This window comes from Nelumbo nucifera, chromosome 3, assembly GCF_055504915.1.
Source record: "Nelumbo nucifera cultivar China Antique chromosome 3, China Antique-T2T, whole genome shotgun sequence".
Taxonomy (NCBI): domain Eukaryota; kingdom Viridiplantae; phylum Streptophyta; class Magnoliopsida; order Proteales; family Nelumbonaceae; genus Nelumbo; species Nelumbo nucifera.
In genome coordinates, this window is record NC_142651.1 from 6,115,566 (window position 1) to 6,131,552 (window position 15,987).

Here is a 15,987-nt window from a genome sequence, read left to right on the forward strand (position 1 = left end):
AAACTTTCAAACCAAACCAAATCGTTTTTTAAGGCCATACCAGATCAAACCACTAATTTTTGGTTTGGTTCGGTGTGGTTTGGTAGTATAGACCATATAATGAATACCCATATTGTTTCTTCAGGAAATAAGCTCATTTTTTAACAAATTAAAATATTTGGTTTTTCTTTAAAGTTTTTTTCCCTGTAAAAGTGCTTATTGCAATTTTTTCTTTAAAATAAGAGTTTTTTCCACAAAAGACTCATATTAAGCGATGTTTGACATTGATAATGATTTCTTGAAAATCACTACCATGTCAGAGTCACATCAGCATTAGAGGAATTGGTGCTGAAATTTCTGTTTGATTGACCAATTCTAGTGATTCTCAGGAAATCAGCTAAAAATCAATTATTGAAACTAGCCATTCTGAGGGATCACCTTTTTTGGTGATTTCTTGATTTTAAGATGACATGTTATTGAATAATAACTCTAATACAAATCTCCAGCTGGTATTAGTGAAGACTTGGGATCAAATCCCGCCTGCACCTGGATTGGGCGATGGACTACCCGTTGTGTGGCCCTTATCAAAAGATATAAAAAGAAAAAAAAAACTCAAAAGCTGTTTTTTCAAAAGTGGCTTACATGACAGAAATTATACCGAATAACAAAATTTATAGATTTTTTTAAAACACTGATTTCAAAATCCAATCGGTAAAGAAGAATCAGCATCAATGCCAGACATTAGGATAATCAGTTATTAATAAGTATTTATCTATAACTAATTAATAAACATTTGTTTATCAATAAGCTTATAATCAATCCAACACGGGGGCGTAGTCAGACTTTGAACTTGAAAGCGTTTTGAGAATTTCATCTAAATTTGGCATCTGAATGCTAGGGAGAATGACCGTTCAGCCCAGGGTCAGAATTTTTAGACCCGAAGACTGTTAGGTAGATGTCAATTTGGAATTGATGTTATTTGTTCCTCACACCATGCGCCTCACGTGCACATCTTATTATGTATTGGAAATATCTTCCGTATTTATCTGATATTATTTATGAGAGATATTCTCAATGCATAGTGGATGTGCATGTGAAGCGCCTATTTGTGAAGAGCAGCCTTGACGCACAGAGGATGAGTATTTAATATTTTGAATGTTTATAGGACTGCAGTGAAATTAAAAAATCTGCATTGGGCCTTTCCGCACTTTTCCACGTTAATCAAAAGTCATAAAGTCTGGCAAAACATCCATCAAATTCTACTTTGTACATCTCTCTCGTGTCAATTATTCAACTTACAAGGCGCTGAACCTGTATGTTGGGCAAATCGATGGAACTGGTCACAGGATCAGTTGAGAGCAATGGACTTATGATGCATCATCGACAATAAACGAAGCTCAACTTGAGAACACGAAAATGTACTTCGGTCAAATTTTCGAGCTGCACGGCTGCATTTACGTAAACAGGGTTGGACTTTGGAGTTTGGACTGAAAACGACGATGTCGATTTGTTTGACTCTACTGTTGGATGTAGATTTTGTACGGCCGCTATTTATGGCTCTGCATTTTGCAATTATCATATTGATAGGTAGTTTAAGATCTCAAAGAGATGGCCGGCTGTGCTGTTCAAGGAGGTTGTCCGAGCGATTACATCGCCGTTGCTGTATCCGTTATCGCCGTGATTCTGTATGCTCGTACCTCAAGTTTCTTTCTTTCTTTAATACTTTCTTTTTTCCTTCTTATTTAAAAAATCATAAGAATTGGTATGGGCTTTACTTGTATGATTGGAGTGGGTCTCTCCGGCAGGGACGTTAAGTTAACCTGTTAAAAATGGTCACTTACGAGTTTTTTTTTTATTCTGAATCAAATACTAGATTCGATAAACGAAATAGAAGGAGAATAAACATATTTGTTAAATTATTTAAATTTCGTATATATGATCCGTCCTCTCCTTGATAATGGATAGATGTGTTACTGGTAATTCTTTATAAATGAATGAGAAATGGGGTTTCTCGATTGGTACTAATTCTAAGTGGAGTCAACTGTTGTCTGGTGGGGATTTGATCTCCTACTTTTGGTAATGGGTCCTTTTTGTGCGCGTTTTTAGTATATCAAGTACTGAGTGGTGCTTAGAGAATTCACTTATAATAGTCATTTGAACTGAGCTTTACTTCTATAGAACCTGTATGACACTTTATTGGAATGGAAAGTTCACCTAGAACGCTAGTTTTAACACAGAATTTAGTAGCTAATACTTTTTCTTTTTACTTATTTCTTTGGACAATTTGTAGGATAACCATGAGTTTGATTCATTATCTTGTGTAGCTTACTGTTAGTTAGAGTATACCATATTCACTCTTGTATGATTAAAGCTGCATACAGTGAAAAAATAGAATGTGAAGCAGTTCTCTCTCTAGTCTAATAGAAAACTAAATACTACATTGGAAATCCCAAATGGGTCACAAGACAAATCTGACAAATGCTGGGATAAGAAACACTCTCTCTGTTATTCCCCTTTCCACTGGTTTGGCTTTTCTTCTTTCTATCCCCCTTTTCTTTCTTATAAAGCATGAAAAGTTAGAGAGGGACTATGTATTTATCGAGTCTGGATATGCTGACCACGACACATTGCTGGCAACGCACATCCAGCTATACATCATGAATATCGGTGTTTTAAAGTACAAACAATATTCCTGATGTGTGGCAGGATGCTCGTGGCCAACAATGTGTCGTGGTCAGCAGATCCCAACTCGTACTTATCCTCCTAGTGGTTACTGTTAGAAATCTAGCAAAAACGGGCTTTCCAGAAGGGTTATTCTTGGAAAAATGGTAGAGGATGGAGAATAACAATGTGCCAATGCCTAATAATGTTAGAGTTTCAGGAATTGTGCAAGATCTTGATATTGAATTAAGCTTATCCAACTTCTTTGGGCTGTCTGTGGGTATGCTAATGCTATGTCTGGCATGAGGATGGCAGAAGTTGTGATAGAGTTTTGGGTGAAAACTATGAAGAAAGGAAATTTGTCAGTTGGTTGGCATGTTGTGTAGTGCAAAAGATGTACATATTTATAGGGACAAATATTGGAAGTGGGGTGATGAATCTGTTCTCTCCCTGTTGCATATGATTCTTATTAAAGAGGCCAAGGTGTTGTTGCCTTCTTATTTTATGGAAACTTTCTATACATTCACATTTAATTAGAGCTTCACACTTTCTGCATAAAAACATCGAGTGTCTGAACCTGGATTATGTGCTGGATATGGAACTTATGCTAAAAATGGAGGTATCTGATATGGACACGGTACCCATTTTGAACAAGTGCATGTAACAAAGTTGCACAAACATGATGCATATGTAGGTAGGAAAGAATGAAAAAGGTGCACTCAGTTGAAATCCTATCAAGCAGAACATCTGTCATTGCATTATATGTATATTCTTCCTTATGCAATTTTATGGACTTTATCAATTGAAGGATCATTGTTATTTCAGAAAAATGATTACTTATGTAAGGGTCTAAATATGATCAATAAATATCATGGTTCCCCATGCAATTAAGATCAAATACTTATTGGGTCTGTAGCTCAACTTCTTGATGCACTAAAATGTGTCATGAGGCTCTCTCTAGTGTACATTAGCCACTAAAAACAAGAAAAGATAAAAAAATTTGTCTTTTTGATTGTTGGCAAAATGGAAGACTGGCATATACCCTGACAAGGAATGGTAACAAGTTTAAAATGCAGATCAAGAAATGAAAGGAATAGCAGTAAACTGCACTTACCAGAAGTTTGGGGTTATAGATTGTACTTTCCGTGTAATAAGAGAGGAGAAGAATGAATTGGTTTTGCTTTCTAAAATTTGGTTGGTACTAAGAATTTCAGTGAAGAACCTTGAACTCTTTCAGAGGAATAGTTAATTGTATTATTTTGTAACCTTTCACTCTTTCAGGTAGGCCATCAGTTGCAGAAGGTATCTCCCTTGATATTATTAAAAGATTATTGGGGAAATATTCTATGCCCTTTGAGACGTTCTTGTCTTCTGTGTATCCTATGTGATCAACTGATTTTTGCCCATTCATACACTAGAGAGGAAATTATAAGAGATTCCTCCCTTGATTATCTTTTCTGTATTCTAGTTTTCTTTCGGCATCAACATTACTGGAAAATGAAATAAAAAGAGTACTATGTTGTAGACTTACTTCATGATTCAATTAGAATAAGAATTAAGAGGAAACAGTCTAGTTTCTTCTGCTTGGATTATGTATAATGATCTTATCTTCTCAAGGGATACCATTTCAGTCTCTTTATCTGATATGGAGGATATTAAACTTACCTTATGAACCTCAGAACTTCAACATTATTAATCTTCTTTTTCAGGCTTCTTGCTCGTTCAACATTACCCTTTTTGGTTCACAAGATTCCTCGCACAAAAAGCAGTGATTTCTGGATCTTGATAATTCAAGTTGTTGCCAGCTTCAACCTATTATTTTCAATGGTGGTAAGATCAGCATGGATTTTCACTGCATGGTTATTTGCGTAAACATATATTTTCAGACCTCTTACCTATGGTTGTAACAAGTGGAAAATTCCATGATTCATGTAGATGGGCATCAATTTTCTGAAAATAAAAAAGAGACATTGGTGGCAATCTTGCTATATATGGGCAGGTGCTTTTACTTCTTTAGTTATCAATATTAACCATCATTTTACTCCACTGTCACTTGGTGATAGTGTCTTACTAAGGGGTCATTTGATAATGGCTGAAGTGGCCAAAATGAATGGCTTATTGCTTGTCTTTTTATGAATAAGTAATTAAGTAGGTTGAGCTCCTTAATGGCTGAATTGAATGTTGGCTTGAAAACTATTGCCCTAAATACTTTTACTATATGACTATTTTATCCTTAAAAAACTGAGCAATTAAGTCATTCAGTTCAGCCACTTTAGCCATTATAAAATGGCTCCTAAATATTTTCAATCTGTATTAAGGATTTTCTTAGTTGGATTGCTTTCCAGTCTGGCTTGAAGGTCCACTTGGATTTGGTTTGCTGCTGAGCTGTCGCATAGTACAGGCCTTTCAACTGTATCACATATTTGTCAAGTAAGTCAATAACTTTCAGCATGAGAAATCTTACCCTCAAATTATACTAAAAAAAAAGAGAAAAAAACAGCCTTATTCTAATTAACTTTAAAAAAAAGAAGAAAAAATCCTTATTCTACTTAACTCAAAAAAAAAAAAAAGAAGAAGAAGAAGAAGAAGAAGAAAAAAGCCTTATTCTAACTAAATGGGGTGGACTATACAAATCCTGTTTCACCATTCCATTCTATAAAGGGACATATTCTACATCAGGTTGTGAGGCTGGATTGAAGTTTCAACAGGTCTAATTTTAATTCTAGTTCAGTATTGATCTATCCAGATTGACTAAAATCAATCAACTGATGGGTTTAATTTTTTGATGTCGGTTTGACTCATATGGTTATACCATGTTCTTTGACCAGACTGAGTCCTATATTCTATCTTCCAAGTTGGCCTACCAACCTGGTTTAAAAGCATTAGCATGATCTTCCCTCTTTATCTAACCTGGTTTAAAAGCATTAGCATGACCATCCCTCTTTATCTAAAACTTGGATAATCATATCAAGAGAATTGTTGTCTTCTCTTATATGGGGCTGGCTACAGGAATCTTGTACTGCAATTCCAATTCACACTTCAATCAATTTAACTGTTATGGGGTTGACTAAAAGATGGCTTTTGTCATTCCACTCTTATCAATGAGTTAGAAAATGCCTGCTAATAGGTTTTTATTCCACAACATTCTAGTTTGAAAGCAATGTTGCAACCAGCTATTTTTATCATTCCATATACTGTGACCATATAATGGCATATTTTAAGGATATTTTCTAAGTTATCTCAATATACTTTCCTTTTTCGTCCTTCTATATTGCACTTTACCAGCTGACTTCTTTCTTTCTCACTTTCTTTGTTTTTTTGAAGAAAGGTAAAGGTATTGTTAATATGCAAATGAAAGTACATCAGTCCATGTACAATGAGAACATGCACATTGAGAATATACAAAAAGAAACATTAAAGAGTCATCTGAAGGTCCAACTTTCAAAAAAAGAACTAAGTTGGACACCCTGAAAATTTCTATGAACACTGAACCAGGATCATAGCAAACCTATAAAATCTCTCTTAATTTCTTCCATGTTTGTATATTTATTATAAAAAATATGACAGTTTCTTTTCTTCCAGATTGACCATAGTCAACTTTTATTTTATTTTTTCTTGAAAGGTAAAGAGAAATTCATTAAAAGAAAAGAGAATACAAAAGGAAGGTGCTAAGAAATCACCCAAGAGAGAGAAAAAGATGCTAATACAAACTTACAACCATTGACACTAAACTACAAGACAATAATCAATACAAAGACATAAAAGCACCATTTCCGGACACCTCCAAGAACTCTGAGACCACACAAGACCAAGACAACCAACTCCCTAATCTTCCCCTTTGAACACCTCCTCCTGCCCATTATCATCCTCATCCCACACCTCTCCTCCCTCCCCAACTACCACTTTCTTCAAATTCTCTTCCTTCCTCCTCTCAAACTCCTCAAAGACCTTTCTAGCAAACTCCTCACCTCCCCAAAAAAAATGCCAAGACTTTTACCAACCTCAATATTTTCTCCACAATTTTCTCAATAGGAAAATTTCCAGACCTCTCCACCTGTTTTTCAAGACTTCTATCAGGATTTCTCACTTCAGAGTTGAAGTCAATTCCATTGTCTTTTTCATGTTGAAAAATCCTCAACTAAGAACCTGATATGTTATGAACCCAAAAGTCCACACCCCAAGCATCTTCAATTGTTGGCACTTTTGTCTTCCCCCCTCTTCTCTTATAAACCCTTTTAATTTTTTGTAGGTCCTGCCCCCACCAAACTAAGTTTCAACCAAGAAAGGACCTTGGTAATGTGAACAATGTACATATTCCTAGCTCCATAATTTTTCTTGGGAGCCACTTCTTCAGTTGTGTCCAAATCATTCTCTGCTGCCCTCCTCATACCTAAGTCCAGACCTATCATTCTAATCACCACTTCCTCAAAAGGACTGATTGACATCAGAGAACTCAACTTGGGAAAGAATTGCAAACATCTGCGTCGTTGTCTCATTTCCTCCTTCGACATCTCCTAAAACCTTTCCAGATTCAGCTTCACTTGCCCCAATCACAGCTTCCTTTGTCCTCTCTCCCAACCCATCCTTTATTCCTATTAGGATCACCCTATAATTGGTAGCCAGAATTTCCTCAGCAGGAGAGAAATCAACCCAAGCCGTTATAGTGTCATTCACCTCATGGCTCATTGCTCTACAATCATCAGAATCAGATCTTCGATCAACTTCACATTCAGCACACTCCGCCTTAACCTTCTCAAATCCCATCTCCTTCTTGCTTTTGTTTAACCACACTGAGCTTGAAGGACTCATGTCTCTGATCATGCCAACTAATGGGTTCCATCTGCCAATCCTAAGATCTGGCAAACGTGTTTATCCCTATTCTTGATTCAAAATATCTCTCGCTTCTACCACATCACCAAAAGTAAAAAGAAAAAAAAAAACAGCATTCGATTTTCTAACCTAAAGAGAACTCTTTGGATGCCATTCAGCAACAGACCGCTCCCTTACAAGTTACAATTTCCACATCAGGATCAGAATTGACAAATTGACCCACCAAACTCCACCCCAGCAGCCTGAGACAATCACAAATATCTGCTGACAAATCCACAATCACCTCCTTCATCCTCTCAAAGAAGCTTTTCCATCCCAGCAGTTCAAGAAGATGGACACATCATCAAGCTGTTGTGGATTCAATGGGTTTCACCAATGCTAATAGCTTCGCATGCTACCCTTTCCACCAATACAAACTGCACCGTCCATCTTCATAAGATTTTTGTGATTTGACTGTACTCTTCAGATTTTTTTTTTGACGTAAAACCCTAGTCGACACTGACATATGTCAGATGGCATTTCTGATGTTTTAAACCATGCTTAAAAAATGGCAAGATACAAAAGAATACAATCTCCAGTGTAGTCAACTCTCCCTTATCTTTTAATTAACAGTTTCACCACCAATAGAGACGTTCTAGGTTGATGAATCAGTGGATTAGATGTACTTATAAGGGCTAGGGTTCCTTGCAGAAGATGTATACTTTAGAAAGTGCCAAGTTGGTCAATTTTTTGTAGAATGCTCCAATAAGCAGTTTCACCACCAACAGGGACGTTCTAGGTTGATGGATCAGTGGATTAGATATACATGTAAGGGCTAGGGTTTCATTTGGAAGATGGGCCTGAGAGTACATTATTATTCTTTCCACAAATATATGCCCTGAATGATACCATAGTTTTTATAGTGCTTGCTTAAGTTATTGTGCTATACAATGTTTTATATTTCCAAGTATTGGTGGAAACAGCAATAAGATTATTTTTTGAAATTTTACTAACATTTTCTACACTTGCTTGCTAATGATATTTTAGGCGGCGTTTACCACCAATGAAATCATATATCTTGCTTCCTCTGATTCTTTCACCATGGATTGTTGGGGCTTCATGTAAGATGTTACTGCTCTGTTCTTTTTTATTTTTTTTAGATGCTTTGGTATGTGTTAATCTTTTGAACCATGTTTGTTAATGCCTATTTTCTCAATATCTTTCTGGTAACTTTTGTTTCATCTTATGCTCAAGTATAGATAATATCACTTTGTATGTATCATAAATCCCTTTCAGGCCTTTCTGTATGTCTAATAACTAATAATTCCCTTTTCACATGGCTTTTTTTTTTGAGTACAGCTCAAATGAAGTAGTAGTGAATAGATGCTAAACCAGTATCAAGGTATCATCTTAAATCAGTTAGATTTATTTATTAATGAGGAATCTTACTCTTCCAAGAACAACTAGTATCTTGGCTTACGTAGATGATTCTTGTAGTGTTGAACTGACCAGGAGTATCCATCAACTTCTGATATTAATACATTTCAGTTGCTTTGTTTTTCTAATAAATTTCAGTTAATTTCTCTCAAAAAATACAACCCATTAATAAATCATACGGGGCTGTTTGATGGATTTACCTTTGCTTAATGCTGACTACATGCATTGAAAAAGCAAATTTTAATCTTTGGTTGCTCAATTTGTGAGAATTAACTGGGGGTTGTAATACAGGTGGTGTAATTCTTTCTCTTTTTTTCCCTTACAGCAAGGTATGGAAAAATAACATCAGAACAAAGATATAACTTTTGTTTTAAAATAATAAGGTGAGCAAAACATACTTTAGAAATACTCATAAAAAATACATTACAAAACATTCTGAACAAGCTTTGTAGAAGAGTTTGCTAGAAACGTGTCTGTGGAGTTAGAGAAAAGAGACAAGTTCAGAAATTATGAAATCATAACCATGAACTAAAGCAAGTTCTTTTGATGTGATTTTGTTAATAGATTGGGTGTTCTGGTAGAGGATGTTTCTGCAGGTATGAGGGTGGTGAGTTTATTTTGGATAGGTAAAGAGAGTATATGTTTGGGGGGGGATGTAGATGTTTGAATTTAGTTTGGTGATGGTTGGACTTGTGAATTAAGAGTCAGGGAGTTTATTTTGGTTTGTTCAGGGTGCTATTCAGGGAGTTTATCTTTTGATGCTAGGGAGTTGTGTTCTTTTTGTCAGGAGTGGTGGGTGTTATTTATTTGTTTTCCTCCTTTTTTTGTGATTCCTTGTCACCAAACCTTGTATTCTCTTTCTTTTTTTTTTAATAAAAATCTCCCTTTATTATAAAAACTACTATTATTTATAGGTCTTTTTGTTTCATCTTGCTTCATCAGTATTGCTGACTAGCTAGAAACCAATATCTCTACATGAAAAGGATCTTAAAATTCAGTAAGTAAAGGAAAAATCTTTATATCTTAAAATTCAAGAACCAATATCTTGAAATGAAAAATGATTTCACAAGAAGGAAAACCTTCAATAAATGCTAACTCCTGTATAAGCAGCAAAATTTTCCCTTTTTTTGTCTTCATTATGGTGTTGCTGATTCAAGGTTGACTTGCAGCTTTCCTTTTTAATTTAATAGCTTCTGAGTCAAGCTTCCCTACAAATGGAACCAAATTGTTGATAACATCGCAAATTGCTCCAAAAGGATTTTGGAAACTTATCTGGGCATAATGCTCTAAAAATTGTAATTGTATTGTAAATTGTGGAGAAATTTGGATTGAATTGTTTCATAAATCATAAGATCATTTATACATTTTACAAACATGTCAATTATAAATATATTACTAAAAATCTAAATATATATAGAAAAGTTATTTTTCCTATTTTTAATTCATATCTACCATATATGTATCCGAAAAAATAGAGTTTACTAGAAGCCTAAGATGATATAATCAAGTTTGACTTGAAAGTCAGTATGCTTTCTAAGAACCTTCAAAATAAGCCATTTTCTATGGTGGTTAAAATGTCTCCTTTGACAAAAATCAAAAGAACTAGAGAAATGACAAAGAAAAGAACTAATTCTTAATTGAATTGATTTAAATTGCATGAATCATATAAATCATGAGATTCATGAATTAAATCATATGATTCAAACAAAAATTGTAATATTTTTGCAGTAAAAGGATTCAGACATAAGATTCAAATGAAAATCCTTGAGAATTTTATTTTAAATTGTGAATTGAATTATAAATTGTAAGATTTCGACAATGACACAACCTATTTTGATAAGCTAGGTACATCCGTAGTGAAAAGACAATATCCATATAACAAGGTTAAAAATATATACTTCTTGACAAACAATCAGGGGTTACCTGAAAATTAGATGTGCTCAAGTCACATTGTTTCTATTTCTCATGGAAGATATGAGTGATTCACATCCAACTTAGTTCACTATGTCCTTCTCTAAGCCAACATTACAGATTTTCAACTTGCATCTACTTACAAGACTAACTTGCTTTTTCAACTAGAATATTTATTGTGTATTTGTTTTATTTTCCAAAGTATGACTTATTAAAAATTTCTATTGATCATCAGTCCTGTGGATAATTTGATAGTTATTTATCAACTTTTTTGTTTTATTTTTCCACTGTCCTGTAGATTTTCATATAAGTTGCTTATTTTTAACAGCAAAAGGCCTTATCTGACTTGTAGTTATTCATATGAAGAAGCCTTTGAATCCCCGTTGCCACTTGCGAGGTCAATGGGTTATCCCAGTTGTGTGCCTCCATGCCTTGTATATTGCTGCCTTGGCTGTTGCGACATGGTCTGTTCAACATATCAAGTTTCAATTTAATGAATTTAAAGACCTCTTGCAGGGAATAATTGTCTCTGCCACCTCCATTGGTATGTTTCTGCTTAAGTTCCATGCTGTTGAAGCAATTTGAGTTGATATGCAACTTGTAGTATTATATTTTGTGCTTAGTTCTGCCTTAAGCTCTGGGTTTTCCATGGGTTATGATCTTCTATTCGGCCCCATTTACGTACTTGTATCAGATGGAAAACTGTGATGCAGGAGCATCCCGCATCAATTTACTTGGAAAATGAAAGACAGAATTTTTTGTTGCCAACAAATGAAAAGTGGCTTTGTTGACATTTATGCTGGGCCTAGTGGCCAGATGCAAGAATAATAAGGCTTTGTTCTACACGAATGTTTCATTGCACTCAGTTGTTTGACCTTTGAAAAATAAAGAAAACTGGTGGCACATTAAAAGGCATTTATTTTGCACCCTTAAATTAAGCTGGGACCATTGCTTGGTATAGTTATAAAATCTGAGGCTGATGAGTGTAAGAACATGGGTTCAAGTCTGAGAGCAGCCACTGTGAAAAAAAAAGCCAAAGGTTAGGTCCATATCCAGTCCACGTTTTCCAGGATCCCAAATTGTTTAGGACCAACATTGGGTAACGACCTTTAAATTAAGCTGCAAAAGCATGGTTTGGTTATCTTCTTCTCCATGTATAACCATTTTAAATTCTATTCTCTTTTGTATTTTCCAGGAGTATGGATTGTTGCGTACATTATGAATGAAATCCATGAAAATACGGAATGGCTTCAAGTTGTCTCCAGGTTTCTGCTACTAGTAATGGTATATTGTCTAATTGATCTATCCATTTGTTTATGCATATTTATATATATTTAAATATATATATATTTAAGCGCTCATAATTTAACAATGGATAATGGAATGGTAAAACAGGATTCATGTAGCCAACCCCATATAGTTGGAATAAAGCTTGGATGATGATGATGATCTATCCATTTGCCAATTTTATGCATTTGTTGTCATCTAAATGTATATATTTTGTTTTAAGTCATACCCAAACTCATTCAGTTTATGAATTTTATATTTAATATATCGAATAAATCCTTTGAATTTCTCTTAACTTGCTAATATAAGGATTGTTAATATTTTCCACACAGGCAAGCATTTTTGTACATGCTTTCTTTTCATTATCAATCTCTCGACCTTTGCTCTCACAAATGAGCTTGAGGAGAAGGGAAAAAAGGGAATTTGAGACAATGGGTATGGCTTTGCGCATACCTGATAGTGGATTACTCTTACAGAGGAGAGCCACCCCAGAGATTGATCATAATGACCCGCTGGATAGGCTTCTTCTGAATAAAAGATTTCGCCAGTCCTTTATGGCATTTGCTGACAGGTCTGTGTGTGCGTGTATGTGTGTGTGTGTGTGTGTGTGTGTGTGTGTGTGTGTGTGTGTGCGCGTGCGTGCGTGTGTCTCAATGCCACATTAGTATAATGGTTATTTTTGTTGTCTTACAGTTGTTTGGCTGGAGAAAGTGTACATTTTTATGAGGAAGTCCATGAACTTGGAAAAATACCTGTTGATGATACTGTAAGAAGGGTTTATATGGCACGACATATTATTGAGAACTATATAGTTGCTGGTATGTTTATATTTTATTGAGATCTGACACAACTCTGCTTCTGTAACTTCTTTTACAAGGATGATACATATGTGTCTGACTCAAAGCAGCGATTTAAATGAACCTGAGTGTCTCCACAATCATTGAATATGTCCATAACAATGGTAGATCAAGAATAGGGTCACTCATGGGTGTACTGTATCCCATAAATCTGGAAACTGGATGTAATGGTTATGATTGGTTAAGTGTGCATGCTCAGGCTGTGTCTGGAAAATAAATAATTTTCTAGATGACTCATTATGTGCCAATTTTGGGTAGATACAAATTTTGCTTCTCAAAGCCTAAGGTTGAAATTATGGAAATAATCAATTTTTGTTGACTACTCAATTAAACCTTTTAAAAGATGAAAAGTCCATTTTCAACTGAAATTTCAAACTTCAGTACATAATGATTTTACTTGATTATGTGATTTCAATGTACCAATTTAGTCTTGTGTGTTAAAGTTCTTCAGGAGACTTTGAAAGCATATATGCACATGTACAGTATCTATGGCACTTATGCTATTTAATATGATCTTTCATCCAAGTGGTGCTAGGTTTGTTGGATCTAAGTTATAGCAGCAGGCAGTTCCACTGAAAAATGAAACTATATCTGCAATTCTTGTTTGAACAATCTGTTTGGCCCTTAACTATGCATTTTCTTTTGTTTCTCTTCAAAACCTTATCACTTCATGAAAGTAACTCTGATTGGTGATCCTGCACAATTATGTGAGATGCAGGTGGAGCAATGGAAGTGAACATATCTCACAGAAGTCGACAAGAGATTCTGGGTACTCTTGACCTGGCACACCCTGATCTGTTTAATAATGCAGTAAATGAACTGCTCCAATTGATGAAAGTGGTAATTATTTCCTCTTTTCATGCATGTTGGAGCTACCTGGTTGTTGTTGCTTTTTCCTTCTTTACTCTCAATTGTAAGGCATTCTCTCTAACTAAAAACAAATGTATCTGAAGAACTTGGGAAAAGATTACTGGTCATCAACATTCTTTATGAAGTATAAAGAGGAATTACAGTCGCAAGCAGATGGCCATGAGCTCATGGAGCGGGTAATTGGATGGGACATTTCTCAGCTGAGTTCTATTCATGGTGTTGATGATCCTTTTGGCCAAGAACCTCCCTCAAAGGGCTCTGTGACATTCTGATGTTCACAATTCAGACACATGGTGGAACCTGGAGATACTTGAAGTGGAATGTTCAGTTATGTCAGATATGTATCTTTTTTTATTTTTTTTTAATTTTAGGAGAATTTTTTAAGTCTGTTGTAGAAAGAAAAGACAAAATGGGGGTGGGGGGGTGAAGAAAATGACAAATAGAAAAGGAAAATGGGATATGACAATCACAGACACTATATGCAACACATACTGTTTGTTTTTCCAAGGCTGATGATGTAACATGTGTAGAGAACATTGATGTGGGCCCCACAGCTGTGGTCCCACTCTGTCCGTAGGGTAGAATGTATCTAGTCACAGCTGTGATCAATTTATTATTCTGTTATTCTAGTTGTTATTTACTTTTCAGTTTTATATTGTTATGTGTTATGATGTAAACACCAAGGGCAGATGTGTCCTTTCATGTAACTAGCATAACATATAAATATTAACTTAAAGTGGCGGCGGCAGAATATTGAGATTCTGTTCTCCTCAAAACCTGTGTTCTACTGTTCTCTCATCACTCTTTCTCCTCCTTCTTCTTCACTTTCTCTTCTCTTCGAACCTGAAATTTCTTAGTGATCAAGACTGTCAGTCTTGATCAACTACAACATGCAACAAAATTGGCCCAAAATTTTGGCCGATATCAGTGTTGTTGTAAGGCTTACTTAATTGTTACTTTATAGCTGCTGTTAGTAGGCTGTTGGACAGTTACAGTTACTTGTTTCTTTTTTCTTCTTTCTTTTTTCTTATTATTCTGATTCTAGAATATGCCGCCAGGGGCATACTTGTAATTTCTGATTCTTTTATGAAGTTAATATAAATAGAAAACTGGCGGCAGCCAGTAGTTACTTTTTTCCTCTCAACCGTACCTCTCTCTTCCTCTCTCTCTCTCTCTTCCAATCCCCACGAATCACCACATGGTATCAGAGCCAGGTTTTCTGGGTTGAAAAAGACCTACGATCCCTGCTGCCCTATTCTTAAAAAGTGTTTGGACGTGGCTATTTCTGCAGAAACCCTAGCAGGTTTCTGGCAGTTGTTTCTACAGAAACCCTAGCAGTTTCTGGCGGCAGTTTTTTTTTTTTTTTTTGGGAAACCCTTGCAGTTTCTAGCGGCAGCTTTTGTGATTTCTTTTTCTTGGCCGTAATAGCAAGAAAACCCTAGTTGGAGAAGGGTGATGATGGTGCAGACTCCTCAGTTCGATGCTGTGAAGTCAAGTTCAGATTAGCACCTTCGTACAAGTGCTGAACAGGTGTGTTTTTTTGCTTCAGTTTGTCTCAGCCTTCTTTGGCCAATGGTGCGTAGGGCTCATGCCTTGATTATATAGTTATTTGTTTGGACGTTGGTTGGTTAGAGTGTGTGAACTACAGTCAGACTGATTGTAATGTCTGTATTGGTGGTGCTGAACCGATTATCGGACTGGTTTATTGTTCTGTTTGGACGTTGTGTTGATTGAACCCCTTGTTCTCAGCAGTATTCCCTTTGTTCTCAGCAGTATTTAATGTTCTTTTGCTCGCATTCTAGGAGTAAACCCTGAATTGCTCACATTCTGATTGTGGCGGCTGTGTTGTTGGGTGGTATTTGGACTGGTTTTCGGTAGTATTCGATGGCAAGTCATGAATTAACTTCATCGGGGGCTACACCAACCCGCAACACAACGGGTATGGGAGGTGAAAACATGGTTTTTCCCATGCCAATTACCCCTTTAAACTGTTTGAACTACCTGGAGTGGGCTAAGAGTGTAAAACTCTATGTAACGACAAGGGGTAAAGTTGGTTACATCAATGGAAGGGTGAAAGAACCCAAGGGTGAGACGGCTGAACATGATAGGTGGGACCAAGAAAACAGTATGGTGATGTCTTGGCTCCTCACAGCCATGGAACCTGATGTGAAAAAGA

General features: G+C 35.8%; 1 protein-coding gene across 1 annotated transcript; it reads left to right on the forward strand.

Annotated features, from left to right (window-relative positions):
- Positions 1-1,153: 1,153 nt before the first annotated feature.
- On the forward strand, positions 1,154-14,440 carry LOC104593001 (regulator of G protein signaling 1-like). The gene is made up of 11 exons (XM_010252604.3): positions 1,154-1,664; positions 4,350-4,470; positions 4,576-4,639; positions 4,986-5,070; positions 8,497-8,570; positions 11,150-11,341; positions 11,993-12,081; positions 12,417-12,655; positions 12,778-12,902; positions 13,660-13,781; positions 13,895-14,440. The coding sequence occupies exons 1-11, from the start codon at positions 1,588-1,590 to the stop codon at positions 14,081-14,083; spliced, it is 1,377 nt and encodes a 458-aa protein (XP_010250906.1). The 5' UTR covers positions 1,154-1,587; the 3' UTR covers positions 14,084-14,440.
- Positions 14,441-15,987: the final 1,547 nt, after the last annotated feature.